Source organism: Plectropomus leopardus, chromosome 22 (assembly GCF_026936395.1).
Source record: "Plectropomus leopardus strain MGB_pleo_1.0 chromosome 22, ASM2693639v1, whole genome shotgun sequence".
In the NCBI taxonomy this organism is placed as follows: Eukaryota; Metazoa; Chordata; class Actinopteri; order Perciformes; family Serranidae; genus Plectropomus; species Plectropomus leopardus.
This window is the reverse complement of record NC_142197.1, coordinates 25,854,790-25,877,276: the sequence shown is the minus strand read 5'-3', so window position 1 is coordinate 25,877,276 and position 22,487 is coordinate 25,854,790. Positions and strand designations below refer to the sequence as shown.

The 22,487-nt window shown below is 38.6% G+C and overlaps 1 protein-coding gene across 1 annotated transcript in view; it reads right to left on the bottom strand.

Moving 5' to 3' along the window:
- aldh1l2 (aldehyde dehydrogenase 1 family, member L2) overlaps positions 1–21,749 on the bottom strand; it is a 33,091-nt gene extending 11,342 nt beyond the window's left edge. The window contains exons 1-15 of the mRNA XM_042511508.2: positions 21,506–21,749; positions 18,114–18,258; positions 14,871–15,105; positions 10,834–10,999; positions 10,654–10,755; positions 8,836–8,925; positions 7,499–7,633; positions 4,655–4,780; positions 4,437–4,528; positions 3,866–4,013; positions 2,764–2,883; positions 2,469–2,596; positions 663–813; positions 352–422; positions 67–172 (exon numbers count right to left, since the gene is read on the bottom strand). Coding sequence (XP_042367442.2) covers positions 67–172; positions 352–422; positions 663–813; positions 2,469–2,596; positions 2,764–2,883; positions 3,866–4,013; positions 4,437–4,528; positions 4,655–4,780; positions 7,499–7,633; positions 8,836–8,925; positions 10,654–10,755; positions 10,834–10,999; positions 14,871–15,105; positions 18,114–18,258; positions 21,506–21,553 — 1,863 coding nt within the window. The 5' untranslated portion in view covers positions 21,554–21,749. The remainder of the gene's footprint in view (positions 1–66; positions 173–351; positions 423–662; positions 814–2,468; positions 2,597–2,763; positions 2,884–3,865; positions 4,014–4,436; positions 4,529–4,654; positions 4,781–7,498; positions 7,634–8,835; positions 8,926–10,653; positions 10,756–10,833; positions 11,000–14,870; positions 15,106–18,113; positions 18,259–21,505) is intronic.
- Between the last annotated feature and the right edge of the window lie 738 nt (positions 21,750–22,487).

Here is a 22,487-nt window from a genome sequence, read left to right as displayed (position 1 = left end):
AGAATTCAGCTTATGAAATTACAATATTTTATTTAGTACTAATATTTGAGTGTATGGTGTGCTCACCTGTGCGGGTTTAAGGACGAGCGTGTTCCCAGCTGCGAGGCAGGCGGCGCTCTTCCACGCCAGCATCATGAGAGGGTAGTTCCATGGGATGATGATGGCACACACACTGACACAGAAAGAAAACACACAGCTCTGCCCTCAGTAAAACACACTTACTGAAGGGGAAAAGGGGAATGTATTTATTGGACAAAGCAACTTATTAAATATTCATATGGGCAAGCATATGGGATCAGATTTTTCAATGCTAATACTCAAATACAGGAAGCATTTATCCAGAGCTTTTACCCCAGTGGTTCCTTCTTAGTGAAGGTCAGGTTGCGATTGGGCCTGGCTTGGTTGATGGGAATCGTCTTGCCCTGTAAAAAAAAAAAAAAAAGAAAAAGAAAACGTGAGAGACGGTAACCTTTTGATATAAATTTGTTGTTTCTAAACATGGACCCCATTTACTCCCTGAGGAATGTTTGCCTTTTTTAGAATTCTCCATTCATCATGGAAGCATGCACGGAAGGCAAAGTTTTCTTCATGATTTCCAGGTAACATGCACTGAGTCACCGTACAAATGGTCTCTGTGCATGTGACGTGTTCCTTTAAGTTACCTGGATCTTGTCACACCAGCCGGCGAAGTATCTGAAGGTCTGAATGGACATGCCGACGTGTGTCTTGAGGGCCAACGTGTACACAGCACCTGAGTCAATGGACTCGATGGTGGCCAGCTCCTCCTGGTGCTCCTCCATCAAGTCTGCAAGCCTGGAGGGAGGAGGGAGGAGGGAGGAGGAGGGAGGAGGGAGGAGGGGACGGAGTGTGAGAGTGTTTTAAGATGACACACTGTTGATCAGTGTGGCCATTTTAGCTGACCAGCAAACTAGCTGTCTAGCCTGGAAGCTGATATATACAGCATATTTATAATAATAATAATAATAATAATACATTTTATTTATAAAGCGCTTTTCACACACTCAAAGACACTGTACAATAGATAGAGCTTTTCAAATTTCAAGACCAAAAAACAAATACAAAAAAATAAAGAAAACATAGCAACATAGCATAAACATATAAAAAAACACACACATCACAGTCACACTTTAAAAGCTTGTGTAAAAAGATGAGTCTTGAGCAGTGATTTGAACATGGATGGGTCAGTGCAGTCTTGAATATTTTTAGGGTGTGAGTTCCAGGCTCTGTATATATAACAATATAAATTTATATATATTATATATATATTAGCTGTACACATTTTACTGGTGGATTTGTATTTGCTAAATGTGCTGATTTTGAAAAAGACAGCACAGCAGACCTGTGTGCCAGTGCTGTCCTTCAGGGATTGTTCTTTACTTTTTGGAGGAGGGGGGTGAAAAGTTTAAGGGCCATTTAAAAATGTAATGATAATTTTGTTTTTTTTATAGTTTATTTCTCAATAATAAATATTGTAATTTTGCCGATTTTTATTTTGGCAGGCCTGGGTTGATTTTATCACAATGTGCAATTATCCATGTGCAAATGGTGTCTGTTTTTTTTTTTAAACAGTTGAGTTTTGCATCTCCTTTATACTGTTTATATTGTTCTTTTTGCTGTATTTATCTTGTACATATCTTGCTTTGATATCCCTTTGCTGTTGTAATAATGCAAATTTCCCAGTTGTGAGACTAATAAAGGATTATCTTATTTTATTTCCTATCTCATGTCCTAATTACCAAGTAGTATTTAAAAGTATTCAAAAATCACCAAAAATTTTTATGGAAAAAAAAGTCACCCAAAAATCTAAAAGAACAAAAAACCTGGGCCTTAAAATTGTGCTGTATAAAAATATATACAAGATAGAGCTATTTAAAGCTGGATGCCCCTCCCGCTAAGTAAAAATAAAAATCATTAGTCCCTCCCCCGCGCTTTAAGAATTCGTTCACATGACCCCCCCCCTCCCTTTTTGTACCATAGATAACAAAAAGTCCTAAATAATGATAAAAAGCCCTGGATCTAATAATCTGCCATTCCGTAGTTTGATTCTGCCACTTTTAATAAAAATACAGACTATCTGTCCTACTCTACTTAATAAATGTTTAATGATAGCGCTTGTGCAGTATTCAGTTTCTACTCAGTATTAACTACTAACAACTACGAGTATTTTTAACATCAATATTCATGATTTAAGTTAAAAAAGGTAAATTAGGTACCAGAGTGCATAAAAAAGCATTTAAATAGAGTTATTTTTGTTTATCGAAAAATAAGGATCCCCGGTCCGAGCTAAGCCCTCCAATGTCCTCAGTTCTAGAGATATCCTTCCTGTCTGCTACAGAAAAAGAATAGTGTGGCTGTTTGCTGTGTTTTTCAGGTTTCGGGGCATCTGGACCCCATAGTTTTTCCTGATCATGCAATCTCACTGTCATCCTCTAGGAGGAGCTACTCACCTGTAAAGCAGACTCCCTCTGTCTCTGGGGTTCATCTTGCCCCAGGGTCCGACATCATAAGCCTCCTTGGCAGCTGCTACTGCCCTGTCCACATCCCCCACTGAGGCGTAGGACACCTTACAGATCACCTGGTCGAAGACACAACAGTCACACACATTCTGATTATTAATACCACTCCTCCACTCCACTCCTCCTCACAAAACCTTGTGCGTGTATGTGTGTGTGTGTGTGTGTGTGTGTGTGTGTGTGTGTGTGTGTGTGTAAAATCAAATGAGCGTATATTGATGGGACTCACTGATCCATCAGTAGGGTTGATGGTATTGTAGGTCTTGCCATTGTCTGCATCCTCAAACTTGCCATTGATGAAACACTGGTTTGGCATTTTCACCGTCATGTTGTTCACTTCTTTGGTTGCCTGAAAACGAAACAGCAGAGACAGAACAGCAATCACAAATCACCCAACCCCAAACAGCCACCTCTGTGTACATCTTAAAATATGATGTGTAAAGAAATGGGTTGATTTCATTCAAAAAAATGCAAAGAAGTCAATGAGCAACTTAAAAATAAGACCTAGAAATTAGTGAAAAGTAGAAGAATATCAGCTGCAAATGAGCAAATAGAAAAACAAAGCAAACAAACAAACAAACAACAGCATAAAAATTGGGAAAGCAGCAAAATTAATTAATTAAATTAATTAAAATATTAAACAAGGAAATGACCTGAAAAGAAATGCTTAAAATTTAAAATAATTTCAGAAAATAATTTAAACATGTTTTGTTTTTTTCATTTTTAATTACGTATTTTCCCAGCTTTTATTAACACAGATTTTTTTAAATATTGAAATGTGTAGGACATTTCTTGACGAGTTGCTCTTGGCCTTTTTTCCAATGTTTTTGAAAAAAAAAAGCCAACACTGTTCACATTTGAAAGGTTTGAAATGCTTGTGAAAGACATCTGACTGCAGCACAAAATTAATGCTGATTCACGTTTCAAAAAGCTAAATGAAAGGATCAAACTTTCAAGAAATTATCTCAAATCTTACTGATGAAATTATTACAATGATTATATATTTGCACAAACTTAGAGTCAAGGGCCACATCTGTGGCAAAAATGGTGTTTTAAGTTAATGCTGCAGCGAACCCAACATTTCCTACGCTGCAGCTTCACATTAAAAATATGTAACTGACTACACATGACTTTTATTATGAAGGGGTCACAGGAAACACTGTGTGTTTTTCAGTGAGCTTAGAACTTACTGCTGTCGTTCATCAGAAATGTGTCTGTGATATTAAAACACATACGAGTGACTACAGGTGTCGCCAAATCAACCAGGACTGAAATATTCGACTGCAACTTCAATGAAAAATCAGCTGGGGTTCACTGTTTGCAAGACTCACATAGTCGATGACCAGTTCCTCCTCCTGGTCCTCTCCTCTCAGCTTGCGGACAAACATCTGGATGAAGTCCTGGAAGGTGGTGGCCATGTACACGTCCTCGTTCTGCAGCTGGACAGCAGGACATTTCTGCTTCACCTCCTCCACCAGCCTGGAGACAGAGACACAGCGCCTCATCAGGTCACAGTAGCTGCTCTTACGGGTGAAAATGTGGGATATATATGTATTTCTTTATATATTTGGGGAAAAAAATTAGCACTCTCTTTGGGTCAGTTTTTGTTTGTTTATTACTTCTTTTTTATTTTTCTCTAATTTTACAAACTTCTTGCTTTTTTTGGCCTTTTTCTTTCTGTATTTTTAAATATTAAATATTTATCCAGCTCATATTTTAAAGGGTTAACCTAGACAGTCAGCAGATAACGCAAATAGACAGTGGGTAGATACTAATAACCAAAGGGTCAAACTGCAGACCGTGTTAATGTTGTAAATGATCAAGGATATTTAAAACAAAAGCAGGGAAAAACATGACTTGATCATCTGATAAAATGATCTCTGCACCGGCCTCCTCCCTCACCTGACCACGTCCATGGAGGCTGCTCCAGACTTGAAGAAGTCCGTGGTGTCCTCGATGGCTGGGACATTGCTGAGGATGCCCTTCCAGATGTTCTGTGATAAATGAAAGTAGTCTCAATCAACAACAGTCTTTTTGAGACAAACACCAGATTAAAAAAACAGTCCAGATGAACATGTGTGGGTCCTGCTAAACAATGTTGTCGACCACCGCTAACTTACCCGGATCTCCTCCGCCATCGTCTTCTCAGCATCAGTCAGCTCCACACTGGAGCTTTCCCCAGAGGAGAAGTATTTAGAGGCAGGGATCATCTTCCCATCTTCAAACTGCAGGTTCTTCACCAGGAGCTGTAAAGCAAAAGCACAAAGGATCAAACATATACAGAGACGAGATCAGAGAGGACAACACACACAATTATAGCTCCATTAGACCATTTCACTGGAGGATTGTCCTTGTCCCAGTATACAAGCAGCAGGGGAGAATCCATTTATTGATGGAAGTATGTCTGACTCCTCAAAAGTAGGTGTTGATACGTCCCCTTTCAGCTAGTTGCTATTGGACCTTCTTCCTGTTGACCTATTACGTCACATACCAAACAAGTTAGCAAGCGGCAAACAGGTTGCATGTCCAACGGTGAAAACATGGATAACTTTTCGGTGCTGTACATTTCATACACACGCTACACTTTTATTGGAACCTTCATCTTGGTTATTTTTCTTCCCTTCTTCTTCTTTTGTTTTTCTTGGCTTTCTTCTACGAATTTATGCTGTTTGACTTTGGGGTCAACTGCATTATCTAGATGTGTTAGTCCAACTTTGAGACATTCAACTTAGTACGATTCCAGTGACACAAACATGTTTACATGAACTAGTACAGTGTAGGGGTGTAATGATCCATCAATCTGCACTGATGTTTTGATTAAATGAGCAACAATCATGTATCACCGACGCAAAGTGAAATCATCTATCCATAACATCCTCTCTCGGATGCGCCTTTATTTTGAAATTCTGTGTCGCACAGCGTTAGGTGAATGATGGCCAGTAGACAAGAGAAAGACAATGAGGAGAACGGTATTTACTCGGGGATAAATCATCAGTGTGGAATTGTTTTGTTTTCGGAGAAACTCAGGGTTAACAGACAGAGCACATGTAATATGTCATACCCACGAAGCACGACATCACTGCCGGGCATCTCACTTTGCTAACCTCTAACAGAAACAGCTAATCTGTTTCAAGTGTTTGACTAAAAAAACACGCAAGTTGAAATTCATCCGTGCTAGTAAATGTAAAGTGGTTAAGTTACAAGAAGAGGAAAAGTTTGCTAGCCATTAAGCTAATGTATGTTATGTAAAATGCCATAGGCTTATGCTAACAACATTAGCATTGTGTATACGTGAGGGAAACATGAATTACAAAAGACAGTTGTATTGTCTGATTGTGTCTATAATCCAGGATTTGAGGATGTTGGGAGAAGTTTGTCTTCAAGTCAGATAACCCTGAAGTTTTAAAAAAAAAAATCTGGTCTGACTTAAAATTAAAACATTTTTTCCAGAAAAAGTTTTTAAACATAATGAACCAGTTTTAATTATTTTCAATTATTTATATGTTGTTTTTATCTTTTCAGGCCAAAAGTAACGTGTAGCAGCTTCCTCTGTAACTGACTGTGTTAAATGTACAGATAATATTGGCAGATATCCATCCCTGCCCCCTAAACTGAATCAATATCGTATCGTGACAGACTTTGTGATATCAGCAAATATTGCATCATTGTCCAAAGAATCAATATAATATTGTATCATCATGAAACCAGTGATTTACACCCTTAATGTTACATGTATTTTAAAAGTCCAGTTATACATGGACTAACACAAAGAGTTTCCACAGTCATGGAAACCCTGTAAAAGTCAAAAGTTTGGGAAATCTTGTTACTGGTAATGTAATGTAACAGCAAATTTATCTTGCAAAGCTATTGATAACTAATATGCAATAGGGGTGTCAAAGTTTACAATTTTTTCTACACGTGTAAACAGGACTTCTAACCGACGTGTACCCGGTTACACGATTTATGATCTTTTTCTATCGCAGTTGCGCTATATAACCACTAGATGGTTCTGTCTCCATTCAAATACCTCCTAATCTCATTAAATCAAAGCCATTCCAGTAGTTAGTTATCGGACAAAAACGTTTATTCAGCGAACAGAACTTAAAAAGTAGGCAATCCATCTCACCATTTAAGGCTTAGACCTACTTATGACAGAAAGTAAAATGAGTTGAAAATAAAATCATCAATTTTGACAGACAAGAAAATGTACAAGTGAAAGCTGGAAAAGGTTTAACCTTCTTTTTTAATCATTGTTTTAACTATTGCTCACTTTTGTACAATATATTTTTTTAAGCTCCGCTTGTTCATCGCTTGTTGCTTGTTGTCCATGCGGCCCCGAGTCAACTTGAAGTGACACGACACTGGCTGTGGCTGCGTTTTTTTTTTAATATCAACGTAACATTGCCACCTGTGCATCTATTATGTATGCGGATAACTGCATTAGTGGGAACATTTAAGTGTATAGTTAGTTAATGTTATTATCTTAAGCTTTCAGGCAACATTATCACCCCTAAAAATACTATTGGTGAGAAATGAACGAGGAGGAGGAGAGGAAAAAATGACGTGTAAAAGGTTATTGATTTTTCTGAACGGTTATGATTTGTTATCCGTGTACCCGTTTACACGTGTAGATGTTGACATCCCTAATATGCAATGTTGACCAACGTTTATCTCCCATCATGTGCGTATGTTTCTTTCCTTTTTACCCTATTCCCTTCATATGTGCCAGCTAGCTGAATTACAATTACAAGCAAGCAGGGCAAGAGGAAAAAAAATGATGGGTCCATGAAAGGTCATGGAGAAGTTTTAAAACTTTGTCCATGAAAATGCGTGGGAAAAATAAACAAAATAATATGACTTTTTCTAGCATCTTGTAAACGTACAGACTGCGTGTGACTCATGACAAGCTGTGTTTCAGTAACTATGCAGCCTTAAAAGCTGCTGCACAACAAACAGACACTCACAGCTTTCCCGTCAGTTCCATACAGCACGAGCCCACTTTTGGTAACCACGCCGGGCTGGGACGCCCCCTCCAACTCCAGGGGTTGACCGGCCGGCACCACCCCCCCCAACAGGGAGGAGCCGTACAGGGTGACAGACTAAGGAGAACATACAGACAAATTATTGGATTTAGAAATTTAAAAAAAACCTAGGTAAAAATCTTAAATACATCTGAAATATTTAAAATATTGTTACATAATTATTATACATTTTAAAGCACTTTTTTCCAAGTTTTGTTTGCCTTTTTTTAGGTTATTTTCTAATTTTTTTTGTTCAAATTTTTTTAATTCAATTATTTATTTATGTACCATTTACTAGTCACGTTCTTGTTTATTTTTAGTAATTTCTTCTTTTTTTCTTGAGCAACTTGGTAAGAAATGTTCCACAAATTACAAGTCATTAGTAGATTCATAAAATATTTTTTTAAAAAGATACAGAAAAAAATCTAAAGAAAAATCTAAATGAAACAGAGAAAAAAAGCTAGTGAAAAAACCTAGATTTATAATAATAATAATAATAATAATAATAATAATAATAATAATAATAACAACATTGAGCATTATTTTTAAGCATTTTTTCCAAGCCTTGTTAGCATTTTTTCTTTTCTTTTGTTCTTTTTTATTTCTTTCTGTTTCTTTTTTATTTCATTTATTTTATTTTTATTTTTTTTTATTTTTAGTAATTTATCTTAACTTGTCCTGTCTTTAACAACATGGTAAGAAATGTTCCACAAATTGAAAGAAATTAGTACATTTTGAATATAATTTTTGAATTATATTAACAAAGTCAAGAAAAGGTATATTTATTCATTCATTCATTGTCTGTAACCGCTTTTCCTCACAAGGGTGCGGACTAGACTATCGCAGGGCCGACACATATAGACAGACAACCTTTCACACCCACAGTCAAGTCATATTTATAATTATTTTGATTATATATCTAAAATTATGTCACAGAATTATTATTATTATTTTTAAGCACTTTGTTCAGATCATTTTTAGCACTTTTTTGGTGCTAATTTTCACCTTATTTTCTTGAACTTTCAACCGATGACATTATACTGTAAGCCCACAGTCCAGCAATACCAGGACTTGTTGACACAGCGTTTACGTTACTGAATATCTGGTTCATGCCAAAAATATCTAGATCTAGCCACCCATACTTCTACAACAGCCACCTTTGTGTGCGTGTGTGCGTGTGTGTGTGTGTGTGTGTGTGTGTGTGTGTGTGTGTGTGTGTGTGTGTGTGTGTGTGTGTGTGTGTGTGTGTTTTCTTGGCTCGTGTATTCCAGGAAACACACCTGACCATCAATGACGGTCCAGGCGCCGGGTACTTTGTCATGGCCGCGTATCCAGTTGTGGATGGCCTGGGCTGGCTGGGCTAGGTTGACCTGCAGGACAGAGAGACAGTGGGGTCAACGTGCCGTCGGCTCACATTCACTTTCAGACCGGATCGCCTACATTTCTGAGAATGAGAGGGAAGCCCAGCAGCTGGCTGCCACTAGCTGAGCCACACGTGGAAAAAAAAAAACATGCTGGAAGAACTAAGAATAGTACATTCTCACACACACACACACACACACACACACACACACACACACACACACACACACACACACACACACACACACACACACACACACACACACACACACACACACACACTGCCAGCAACGTGGCTCGCAGTGACAAATCAGAGAGCAGCAAAGATCAGCCCCACCTCTGACAGATAAACAGCAGGCGGACACACACTCTTACATATCTGGCCCTGAACAACGTGTTGAGCTGACGGTACATTTCCACACGGTTCTCCGAGTGACTTTTCTACCGTGTTTATGACTTAATAACAAATGGAAAAAAAGATTTGTAAGGCTCATTTTTGCAATTTACTTTTTATCATCTTTGAAAACAGGTGAAAAGAAAAACTAGGAGATGAATGTATTTTTAATGCTGTGTGAGCTGCAGCTCTGTGATGCTTTCAGTCTGATGAGCCAGCCATCAGTGTTTGATGGAATGACACTTGCAGTTCACTGCAGTACAACCGACCCCACAATTTAATTCAAAACTAATTATTTAACCCTTTCAAACCTGGAGTGACATCACTTTTCTCGTGCTGCTTTCAGACGCCTTTCACAAATATTTAACCCTTTGCGCTTTGAATAAATTGGTGCGATTTCTTACAAAAACATGGGGAAAACATTAATGAGCAATTTGATAAAGAACGCTCCACAAATTACACGAAAGTAGTAAGAAAGTAGATTTAGCAAAAGATTTTAAAAAGCTCTGGAAAACGGCGTTTAGAATTATCATAATTATATATTTTAAATTATGTCACAAAATTATAATGATTTTTTAAGCACCTTTTTCAAGTCATTTCCTCTTTTTAACTGTCTTTTACTTTTCTTTTTTCTTTTCAGTTTTTAAATGATTTGAAGTCATTTTCTTGTACTTTTGTGTTTTAAATTATGTCACAGAATTATTTTAAAAAAATTAGTAACTTCTTCCACGTTATTTTCTTGTTGATGTTTTTTTTCTTCTTCTTCTTCTTTTATTTCTCGCAATTTTTTTTTCTTTCGTTGCTCATTGCCTTCTTTCAGCCATAGTAGGAAATGTAATATTTCACTGCTCTTACACCTTCCTGATAATTCCCTGCGGTTTATGGCATACGATGGCCCAGCAACTCACACCAAAACTATCTAGATTGATAAACAACTCTGTGGGTAAGAGGAAAAACATGTTATTTTGATTTTTTAATGAACTGTCCCTTTAATGTGTCAGATACCAGCAACAGTGGGCTCAAAGTGAGAAGCTGCTTCCTACTTATTTATCCATCAATCTTTTAGATTCATTAACGCCTCGTACTTTGCCAACAAGAAATTACATCTAAATGAAAGCAGCTTTTAAAAGCCATATCTACATTCCACTGACCCATCACTCTGAAACGCCTTTTTAACCAGCCACTGAAAGCAGTGACAGTGCATCAAGTGGCAAATACACTCTGAGGCAGTTCCACACTTTGGCCAGCTGGTGCTCCAGCCTGCATGAACGTAAACAGGCCGCAGCATTTTCATATCACATGATAGTATTTGTGACCTTGACCTGCTATCTGCAGCGCTTACCTTGGCGTTAGACTTTTTCTGAATGCCTTCGTAGCTCGCTCCTTCCTCCGTCTGGGGAATTTGAGGGGCTTTTCCATCAGCAATGAGCTGCACCGACTCCACCTGAAACAGGAGTTTGAGCATGATGCCTAAGTTTTTATATATAAAAAGGGGTTAGGGTTATGAACCCCAGGTGGTTACCATAGCCTTGATGCCCTCTGGGAAGAGGAAGCGGTTGTAGAGTGTGTCCACGGTGTCGTTGGGTTCCACCTCACACTCCCTCTGCAGCAGGATGGGTCCGGTGTCCAGTCCATCATCAGCCCAGAACACAGAGAATCCAGCTTTCTTATCGCCATGGATCAGGGTCCTGGTGACACACACACACACACACACACACACACACACACACACACACACACACACACACACACACACACACACACACACACACACACACACACACACACACACACACACACACACACACACACACACACACAGGACAGTGAGCCAACCTTGGAGCGCTGCCGAAACACACTTAGATACAGGACAGAAAGTAGGCCATAAACCTGAGCCAAACGGAACAGAGTCAGATAAAGACAAGATAAAAGCTGACTGATGTTGATCAAACTGAAACAAACAGGCTGTCTACTGTTGCTTTTCATTATGCAACAGAATATATTCGGACATCTTAAGTAGAGCCCAACCAATATGTGATTTTTGAGAACAATACTTATACCGGTTTTATAGTGGAATAAAATTCACCGATTACCAACATGGCGATGGATATAGTAAATTGTTGAGCTGGAATGAAAATGCATCATTTCTATGTGGATTGTGCACTGATTTTGCACCGATATGACTGTGCAAAAGTACTCCGAAAGGCTGCTTTCTTAAACAAAGAACTTCGATTCAACAATTCATGTATTGAACATTACACACAAACAAAAGTAAAGAATAAATAACAATGTGTGTGAAAGGCTCATATTGGCCAATAATATCTGTTGACCAATATATCGGTTGGGCTCTAATTTTAAGCACTGTTTTATTAAGGCTGTCAAAATACATTTGTTTTACTGATTCAAGTTATACTGTACGGAAACATTGAACTGCAAGGCCAGAAAGAAAACCCCATCAGTAACATGTTACTCAAGTTACTTGTTACAACAAGATGTTTTCATGTTACAAGGTACTTTTCTTGTGAAACATAAGATGTTTTTTACATTATTACAAGATATTTTCATTTTATCACACACTATTCCTGTTTTAATGTTTTCCATGCTTTTACAAGATGTTTGCCTTGAAAAACACAATCTGTCAACCCCTACTCCACAACTCAGTAACACGTTTGATCTCATTTGTCTGATTTATAGAAAACACAAATGTAAAAACGTGTTTTTGTAGTTGTATTATTTATTGGTACATTAGCTGTTCAGGGCACTTTGGACAGACCTAAGCCAGCAGTTTGTCCCCTGGTCAAAATAATAAGCTGACTGTCTCCTGTCTCTGGCTTTATTAATCCTTAATGGACGAAACGACTGCAACTAACAGTTACTTTTGTTGCTGTATCTGACGATTATTTTCTTGATTATTTGGTCTATAAAATGTCCAAAAATGGTGAAAAACGACAATGGCTGTTCCAAAAGCCTACCATGTTCTTAAAACCAGGAAATATTCACGTCTGAGAAGCTGGAATCAGTGAATTTTGACTTTGTTTTTCTTTAAAAATTATTCAAACCAATTCTCAATATTCACATTAGTTGGTGATTTAGTAGTTGACAACTAATTGATTATGCAATGAATCACTGCAGCTACATGAGAATGGTGTCAACATTTTTTCGAACTCTTTGAAAGAAAAAATAAGTATTTTTCCCAAAACTCTTCCTGACTTACAATGTGTGTTTTAAGCAGCTGGTGGTTATGTCATCACTGACAAACAGCTTAATTTATCCTGGAAGTACATGAGGCACAATTTGGGACAAATTGGGATATTTAGAAAAGCAGCAAATCTTAAAATCTAAAACTCACAGTCTTGGAGGAAATATGGTAATAAGTGGTTTTACTGTTAAAGAAAAGGAGCAATTGACTGGCGCACAGTGGAAACACAAAGAGAGACCTGGAATAGAGATATAGTGAGGGTGGGGAACACACAGACTGGCCGAGTGAGAGATAAGAAAAGCGGCTCGCCAGGAGGTTAGAACTGGTTTAAACCCCCGTTACACACTGATAGCTGCAACACTCCTCTACTGCTACTCTGACCCGCAAAACTCACAGGTTGCTTTAGGGCAGCTGCTTGGCTTTTAGATGTTATTTGTTTGATTTTGTTTGGTTTATTTCACTTTTATAATTTTATTCTTTATAACCCTTTGAAACCGAGGAAGACATCACTTTTCTTGCTCTTCTTTCAGATGTCTTCCACAAATATTTAAATCTTTGAATCCAAGGCAAATTAGCTTGATTTCTTTCAAAAACATGGAGAAAAAGGCAACGTGGAACCTGGAAGAAACGTTCCACACATTGCAAGAAATTAGTAGATTTAGGAAAAGTAATTTTTTAAAGGCTAGGAAATTTTTTAGAAAAGAATCTAAAAGAAAAAAGAACCAAAGCTAGTTTTAAAAAAATCTATATTATACATTACATATTCAAAATTATGTTAAAAAATTATTAGAATTTTAAAGCACACAAGTCTTGTTTGCCTAGTTTTAAACTTTTTTCTTTTCTTTTGTTCTTTATTCATTTACTTTTTTTTAAAATCAATTTTCTGGTAATTTTTCTTGCTCATTTTTCAGTTTTCCCTTATAGTTGTTCATTACCTTCCTCCCATGTTTTTAAAAGAAATCAGATTTAAAGTTTTTGTGTTTTTTTATTTTCCATTGCAACACTGCACTATAGAGTTTCCCACGCATGGCAGCCTGCCACGACTGAAACATCTGCTGCCACATATTGATTTTCTATTTTTAAAACTGGCACATTCATAAGGAGCACTATTAGAATAAAAATAGCATTTGTTTATTTGTAGCATCATAATCTCACAGTGTGGTGCACACTCTAGGCACAGAAAGCAGCAGAACGCCAGCTGCATTGATTGTGAAACGGTTTATTGCGCTGGGTCTAAAAGTTTGTAGTTCTTCGCCACTGCAGCAGCTGTTCCTCTTATCCATCCATCTGATCAGCTGTGATTGGTCACTTCTAACATTTTAGATCACTTGAACAAACACCACACTGGTGTTTGTTCAAGTGATCGTTTTTCTGATAAGTTTGGCTTTAGTGATAATTTGATGCTATAAAAAGGGGGGTTGACATCATGATTGACAGCTGCGTGTCTGTGAGCTCACAATCAGTGGCATTGCATGTTATTGGTCGGGCGAGTGCGTGGGCGGGAACGTAATACCATGGACATCGCTGCTGCACAGACTGTAGCTCCAAATTATCTCATATCTGAGATATTTTGGCTTCATTTTTCACAGTAGGAGGAAGTAAAGACTTGTTGTCCATCTTTATATAGAGTCATTGGCGTGACACAATAAAACCGATTTCATTTATTCCTTCTGTTAACAAGCTTTAATTACCACATGCCATATGATGAATGTCCCTGATTGGCTGCTACATTTCCAAGTCTCTGCAGCTGTCAGTTAATATATTAAATGTGTGTCATGTCTCCTGGCTGGCTGCCACACTCGGCAGGAAGTGCCCGGCTGCTACTCTGATATTCCCCGCCTAGTTTGAGCGTAATGTGTAATCTGTCATCATGTGAGTTATGTCAATGTCACTGTTGTCACTGCTTTACTACTGGGAATCTATAAGGGCTGCAGGCCAAAACAAAGTAACAGCAGTGATAGCCTTTCACCTGAGAATCGACATTAACCCCTTTTTTACCATCAGAGCAGTAACACACGCAGAGATGGGACTGTGCATTAAAACCATACTCCACTGACTTACACTGTACATGTAGTTCAGTTTACTCATCATAAGGACAGACAATGCACAATCGCAGAAAAATTCGTCTGAATAAATTAATGAGTGTTGCTAGAGTTGTGCCCAATTCCCCTAATCGCAATTGTTTGGTGTAAGATCCTGCAAGATCCCTTGTCTTTGCGAAACTAGGCATTAGTTGCATTTTTCGCTACATAGTCAAACAACTTGATTTGCTTGACCACTATCTCTGAAACACATTCCTACTAAACGCAACAAAAAAGATAACATAACCCGCAACTTCCACCCTCCCTCCTCTTCCTCACCAGTTGATGGCGGAGGCTCCTCTGTGCAGGGGCAGGATGGAGGGGTGGTAGATGATGGAGCCATGCTTGGGGTTGTCAATGATGTTCATTGGGATAAACTGTGAGCAGAAGGGCATGACGTTGAGCTCGGCACCCACTGCCTTGTAGGCTTCAACCACCTCTGGAATGGGCTTCCCCTTGACCCTCCACCGTGGGAACTTGAACACCGGCGTCCCGTCCTTCTCTGCTGCCACCGCTGAAAGAGAAGAGTTGACTGATTTAATATGTAGAGCAGAAATTGTGTGCATTGTAGAAGTTGGGCTTTATGGTTGGAGCTCTATTCAACATTGTGGAATATGAACCTATGACCACCAAAATGTATTAAGTTTATGCTTCAGTCAAAGTAGATGTTTGTGCCAAAATTGAATAAAATACCTCAAGGTGCTGAGACACTGCGTAATGACAATGAGAGGAACAAGATCACAATGACCTTGACCTTTGACCACCTAAATCTAATCTGTTCATTGCGTCCAGGTGGACGTTTGTGCTAAATGTGAAGAAATTCCCTAAAGTAGCTCTTGAGATATCACGTTCATAAGAATGACACAGAAAAGGTTACAGTGATCTTGTCTTTTTACCTATGATGACCAAAATCTCATCTGTTCATCTTGTAGGCCAAGTGGATGTTTGTGTCAAGTTCTAAAAAGAAACTCCAGGCATTCTTGAGATATATTAGTTCATCCTTAAAATCCAGGCAGATGTTTTTGCTAAATTTGTAGAAATTCCGTAAAGTAGCTCTTGAGATATTAAGTTCATAAGAATGAGACAGAAAAGGTTACAATGACCTTGACTTTTGACCTATGACCACCAAAATCTAATAAATACCCTGAGACCAAGTGGATATTTGTGTTAAATTCTAAAAAGAAACTCCCACCAGGCATTCTTGAGATACTGAGTTCACAAGAATGACACAGACAAGGTCACAATGACCTTGACCTTTGACTTTTGACAACTAAAATCAAATTTCTTGTATTAAATTTGAAGAAATTCCCTAAAGTAGTTCTTACGGTATCACATTCACAAGAATGGAAGAAAAATTGTTACAGTGGCCTTGACCTTTGACCTATGACCACCAAAATTAAATTAGTTCATCACTGAGTCCAAGTGGACATTTATACCAAATTGAGAGTTCTCTCAAGGCCTTCTTGAGATGTGAAGTTCATTAAAATGGGACAGACAGATGGATGGATGGACAGTTGGACAGTTGGACAGATGTACTTACAAGCCGAAAACATAATGCAGAAAAGTCCTGCAGAAAAACCTAAGTGGGTACTAAAGGAATATGTTTATGCCTAGAAAGAAAAAGAGAGGACTAAGCTAAATACCAGAGAGAAAATACTCCGAGGAAAGGAAGACAGGCAGAGGTCAAAAGGGCAAGTGACAGCTGATGATGATGCTTCCTGGAAAGATTGCATCATACCAAAGAGCGCCGCGCTACTGTAGACTTTTCACCTCCGAGCTGCATCTCAGGGCCACACAGGGCCTCCCCCACACAGACAATGGAGCCACTATCCCGCAGCTAACGCAGGATAAATGCCTGCCTTTGTCCAAGAGCACTGTAGAGTCAACACGCATCTACCTCAGCCACAGCACAGGCCGTGATGACCCACACAAGACCCAGGACACAGACTATCACAGGCCGGCCCGGACAACATTTTCTGTCTTATTAAACAAAACACTTAACTGTGTTTATTTATATTTCTCCCTGGACATGGAGGAATATATGCTGTAAAGTCCCATGTTCACTAGATCTATATTTGATAAATATACAATTTAATATCGATCCACAGCCAATGAGTGTTTCTGATCTGGTTGTACAGGAATTCTCACTGCTGTCGACCTCCTCTTTGCCCTGACAAAGCTTTTAAAAGACTTTAGTTGTAACCCAGGAGTTATCAACAACCACCAAAATCAGTACATTTACATGCACAGTTGAGCGGAGCTACGGTTTTATCTCAATCAGGCCTTTTAATTAAACTACTGTCATTGTCCAGCACCACAGGAGAATCCAATTATTGATGGAAGTATGTCCGACTCCTCCACCGCAGGAGATATTCCTCTTTTCAGCTAGTTGCTATTGGACCTTCTTCCTGTTGACCTATTACATCACATACCAAACAAGGCAGAAACGTGAAAACATGGATAACTTTTCGGCACTGTACATTTCGTACAACCTCTGCGCTGTACTTGGTACCTTTGCCCTGTTTTTGTTTTCTACCCTTCTTCTTCTTTTGTTTTTCTTACTTTTTTTTCTATGAATTTATGCTCATAATCTTCTATGTCAAAGCCCGGCACGGCGACTATGGATCATGCGCAGAACGCCTAGGCCAGTTCAGGTCCAGTTGAGCCGTATTGTACGCAGACAGGATGCTACGATTCTGCAGGGCTGCCTGCCGTTATAAGTTCTGTATTTCCACATCAGTTTTGAGTAAAACAGACACCTTTGTATTTCCTCATCTCTGTGACAGCAAGAAACTGAAGTAAAAGGTAGTATAGAGTTATATAACTATCAAAACACCATAATCACTGTCTATTTGTGTTGACAACCACATGTGGAATGTGGAAAAAATTGTCAAGCCACTGTTTCTCTAGATGTGCCTCAGATGAGATGCAGCTGAGATACTTCTGACCGATGGTGCTCATGCAGGCAGTGGGGATGCTCTAATTTGTTAACAGGGGCGCCAACATAAAAAACAAAAGGTTCTAAGCTGATCCTGCACTGTTTCCATGTGCAATGTGAAACCGGCCTAAATCGACCCCCAACCACATTATCTAGGTGCGTTGGTCAAAAAATTCAACTTCAACCCGTTTCAAACGGACTAACATGTTTACATGAATTTTAAAAGTCCAGTTTTAGTCAGACTGACACAATAAATCAACTTTTTCTAACATCATGCAAACACACTGTATGTCTTGAGGTTGGTATTGTTTTCACTTTTTCTCTGTCTGTGTCTATGTGGACAGATTCTGACACTGTGATAGTGTTGCAAAATGAAAGATGCAGTCACAAAACTTTATAGGAGTGTTGGTGAGAGAACAATGAAGGCTGAGTTCAAAGATGGGTGTGGTCAGAGCAGAGGGGCCGGAAATAGAGATCCTGTAAGTAGGGAAGGGCCCACTTTACCCCCTTCACCCAGCATTTGTTTTGTTTTAAGATACAGAAACAGACTGAGTGACAGGTAAGAGAGGAGAGGGTTAACTCACCCAGGGGGTCGGCCTTGCCATCCTTGTCGGGGACTGTGAACACGCCCACCACCTTGTGACCCTGCTTCCTCAGGTTGCTGTACACCTCCTGGCCGAACAGGCTCTGGCCAATGATGGCTAGTTTCAGCTTATTCTGGTAATAATTCTACAACAATAACAAACACAAACAGGTTAGTTTCAGTTTCACCTTGTCACTGTGCAGTGCTGGAAAAGCTGAAATACTCATCTGCACTTTGTTTCATTCAAACTACAGAACTCTGATACTGGATCTCTGTGAGCTTTGGCTCTGTACAAGAGGATTTCCCACAGTCTCTACTGACCTTGTTAGTTTCATAGATGTTATGCAACTGGTAACAGAAAACACAGTGCAGAGGTGGTCTTATCAACAGGCCACTGCAGGAGACACTGTGTCATTAGCACCAGGGGGCCACAGGGGCCAGAAGGGAGAGGGGCCCCACAAGGCAAAACTCTTAAAGGGCCAACTACTTTACAAACTATATAATGCACAAACTATATAAAAATATACAAATGAAACCATCTGTCCATCAATTACAAAATTAATTGACAACTATTCTGTATAATTGTATGAGTAATTTTTCATCCAAAAACATTTCATGGTTACAGTTTCTCATAAATACCTCATAATGTATGAGGCTGCTTTTCCTTTAAATTATTCAAATTATTCGATTTTTTTTAACTTTATTTGCACATTTTTCCATGTGTACCTCTACTTTTTCAATACATTTTCCTTCACTAATCTTACACAAATAGAGTATTTTTTTAATGCAGTGCTATTACTAGTTAGAAAGTAGTTTTACAGTGTTGTATTAGTACTTAAATGTTGGCTTAGATTAAGTAAAGGATCTAAATACTTCCTGCTGCAGACTCAGACGGCAGACAGTAAATGTTTTGCCAGTGCTGAGTTCTTGATTTTCCTGTAGCACCGGTACTGACAGAAGAAAGAAATCACATTACTTTTGTTTAAGTTTATTTAACAGAAGCTTTTCTTCTTACAGTATTTTTTGGTGTCAAGTCTCCAGTCTTGTTCATGTTTCAGATTCTTTGCATACGGCACAAACCCTGCCCTTATATGGTGTTTAAGGGGTGTTACCTGTGCTGACAGGTGTCTTATGATCAGTGGGATTCATTATTGAGCAGATTTGGATGGTAAAGAACGTTTGGTGCATCTGGAGTTGACTTCTCTTATATTTTATATTACCAGAAAATTAAGAGAAAAAAATGAGAAATGTGTAAAAATGTTTCTGCATGAGGCCCAGTGGCACATATTAGAGCTACATTACGTCAACAGCTACGGAAAATTAATTTGTCCTTATATTACATGATGTGGATGGCAATCCACTAAAGATTACTGTGACAATTTCACTGGACACTCACTGGACTTTCATTAATTTTTACTAATTCAATTACTTTTATAGGCCTGGAAAAATGTTATTGTGAAATTCCACGACCTTCAATGACCATTGGAGCCCTGATTACTAAGTTCCTGTTTAACTGACAAAGAGTAAATCCACACAGCAAAATGTTCATATGTTAAAACCTAAAACCAAGGTTTCGCACATTTTACATGCTTTTTATCCTTCTTTTTTTTTTTTTTAAATAATTTAGCTTTTTTTGTTTAATGTTGGAATTTCCAGCTCAGCTCCTACAATAAGTCTAAAATAGATTGTGGAAACTAAATTGTTACATTCACACTGTTAAGGTCAAAAAATGCTCCATTGACACTCATTCAAACTGACATTTTTGATCCCACAGCCATCAAAGCATAAAAACATGCATTGCATTATTTCTGGGTGTCATTCTGGGCTTTTGCCCAGAAAAAAATGCTATTTCCACTAGGTGCACTGTCACAATCAATGTTGCTGATAATCACTAACATATCCCAGGCTGTGATAATTTTTTTAAAAAAAGTAGTAGTAGTAGTAGTAGTAAATTGAAAATAATTCATTTTCTGGTTTGTTTGTTTGTTTTTTTCATCTAAAAACATAGTGCCATCATGACAAAAACCTGGCATTTAAAGGGTAAACATTCTGAAAATGTCTAAAAATTATGATTAGGACTGATGTCAATTAAAAAAATAAACGCAATTAAAGTAGAAAAATCATATTAATGTATAACAATTTTCATAGCCTGGTTTTTTAAAGTGCATTTAGTGTGCAGAGCAATATGAGTGTGAGTATGTATAGAAAATCAATGTTTCTGATAATCACTGACATATCCCAGGCTGTGATAATTAAAAAATCTACCAAGCATGTAGTAAATTAAAAAAGAATTTACTACATGCATTACATTACATTACATTACATTACAGTTTGTATTTTTTATTCAAAAAACATAGTGTCATCATTAAAAAACAAACCAGCTTGATTTTGAAAATTGCAATTTGTGCACAGAGCATTACAAGTATGCATAGGGGGGCCCTAAGGGTTAATAAACTAATCAATTACCAAAATAGTCAACACTTTCTCATCTAATCATCAACTAATAAATTATATTGTCAGACATTTGTATAAAAAAAAAATAATGTATTAGTTGAAAACAGCTTTTGTGGGATTCAGGGGGCCCCATGCTTGCCTTTTCCCTGGACCCCCAAATCACTACATCCACCCCTGACCCAACACTCATTAAATCTCCCTGTTGGTCAAAGCCAACTCTAAGAGAAGCTATTGGCTGACAGAGAACACAGCCCTAAACCACAGAGGGAGAAGTTACGGCAGCCCCCTCCCATCTGACTGCAGCAGCACATGTGTGCAGGGAGGTCTCAGGTTGCTGTAATGAACGCTCCTGTCAAGCTCACGAGGCACCGTCCAGGACTAGAACAGTGCGTTTTGCAATGTGCTTCCTGATGCATTCAAAATAAACTTTTTGTTTTCTTTAAAGCTGTTATTCAAAGCAACTTTCTGCAGTGAAACAGCGCACTTAGAAATCACAGTGCAAAAGACAGCAAATCCCTATGCATGAATGGTGCACAGCCTGCTTCCTGTGAGCTGCCTGCAGGATCGGATCTACAGTAAGCCCCTGAGTGTGGAGCTCATATGCTGATGCAACTCCTCCAGATCTTGTACAGTAGCGTACAGACAGAGAGGGAGAGCGCAGAGGAGAGAGAGAGGGAGAGAGATGAGGGGGCAGGAGAGAGAGAGGGAGAGAGACAGGAGGGGACGTAACGTGGCAATCTAGCACAGATACACCATGATTGTTCTGAAAATATGGAAGCACGGTGACTTGTGAGGACCTGGACATGAACTCGGCTTCACTGATCGGTGTCGAGCCTTGCTCAGTCTACCTCCCGTCACCGCGAGCTGACATGTATGTATGCAACAGTAGTATGACATGCAGTGCTCATTGTGTGCTGCAGCAGAGGCAGCGTTACTCACGGAGGAGGTGGAGAATTTCCTTAAGACTTGACTCGCCGTCCACAACATAATGGCGGTATTTTTTCTGTATAAAAAATATATCAAAAATAAAAATAAATTCAAACGCTGCAGGAGGAGTCCAAGCTGCTGCGGAGGTATGTGCTGCCGGCCACACACACACCTGACTGAGAGTGTGTGAGGGTCAGTGTGTGAGAGTCAGAGGAGTGGCCGTGGTCCGGGCTCGCCACAGCCAGCTTATACTCGAAAGCAGCAGACACACATGACGTGCTGCCTGGCAGCGTACGTGCGCGCTCCCGCGGTGCTTACTACCATTTCGGCCGCGCCGTCACGCGTGTGAATTCATAAAACTCTGAAGGCCACACTGTCTGTAAAGTTAGTTGCATTGCATTGCATCCTAATTTATTCATACCAACACCAGTCTTGAATGTATCCAACATATGATGCACATATGTATTATTCTTATATTGTGTTGTACACTGTAGCATAATTCAATTTTTTTTTTATATTTCTTTATTCATTTGGTGTTTTATTTGATAAAATTCAAGCCCACCCTCCACCCCATGGTGCAAGTGATGATAATAATAATAATAATAATAATAATAATAATTCATGTATAAAGGACAAAATAAACACAAAGAAAAACATAAATAATGAAAAGGAAGAAACAAAAATGTTTTCACAGATTAACACGATTTGATTGACATTTGGATCATAAGGAAATGTGCCATACTGCATCATAATTCCCACTGGAGATCTAAACAATAACATACATGGCCACAAATGACAAATGCATTATAACACATATTATCAACCAATGGTAATAAAATCTACAAGTGTTTGCCATATTTTTTTAGAAAGTCCTGACTCTTACATCTTATGTTGTAGTTGATTTTATCTAATGGTATGTAACTGGACAGCTCATTTGAACAATGTAATAATGTAGGAGGGTTATCAAATTTCCTCTGGACTGTAAAACACTTCC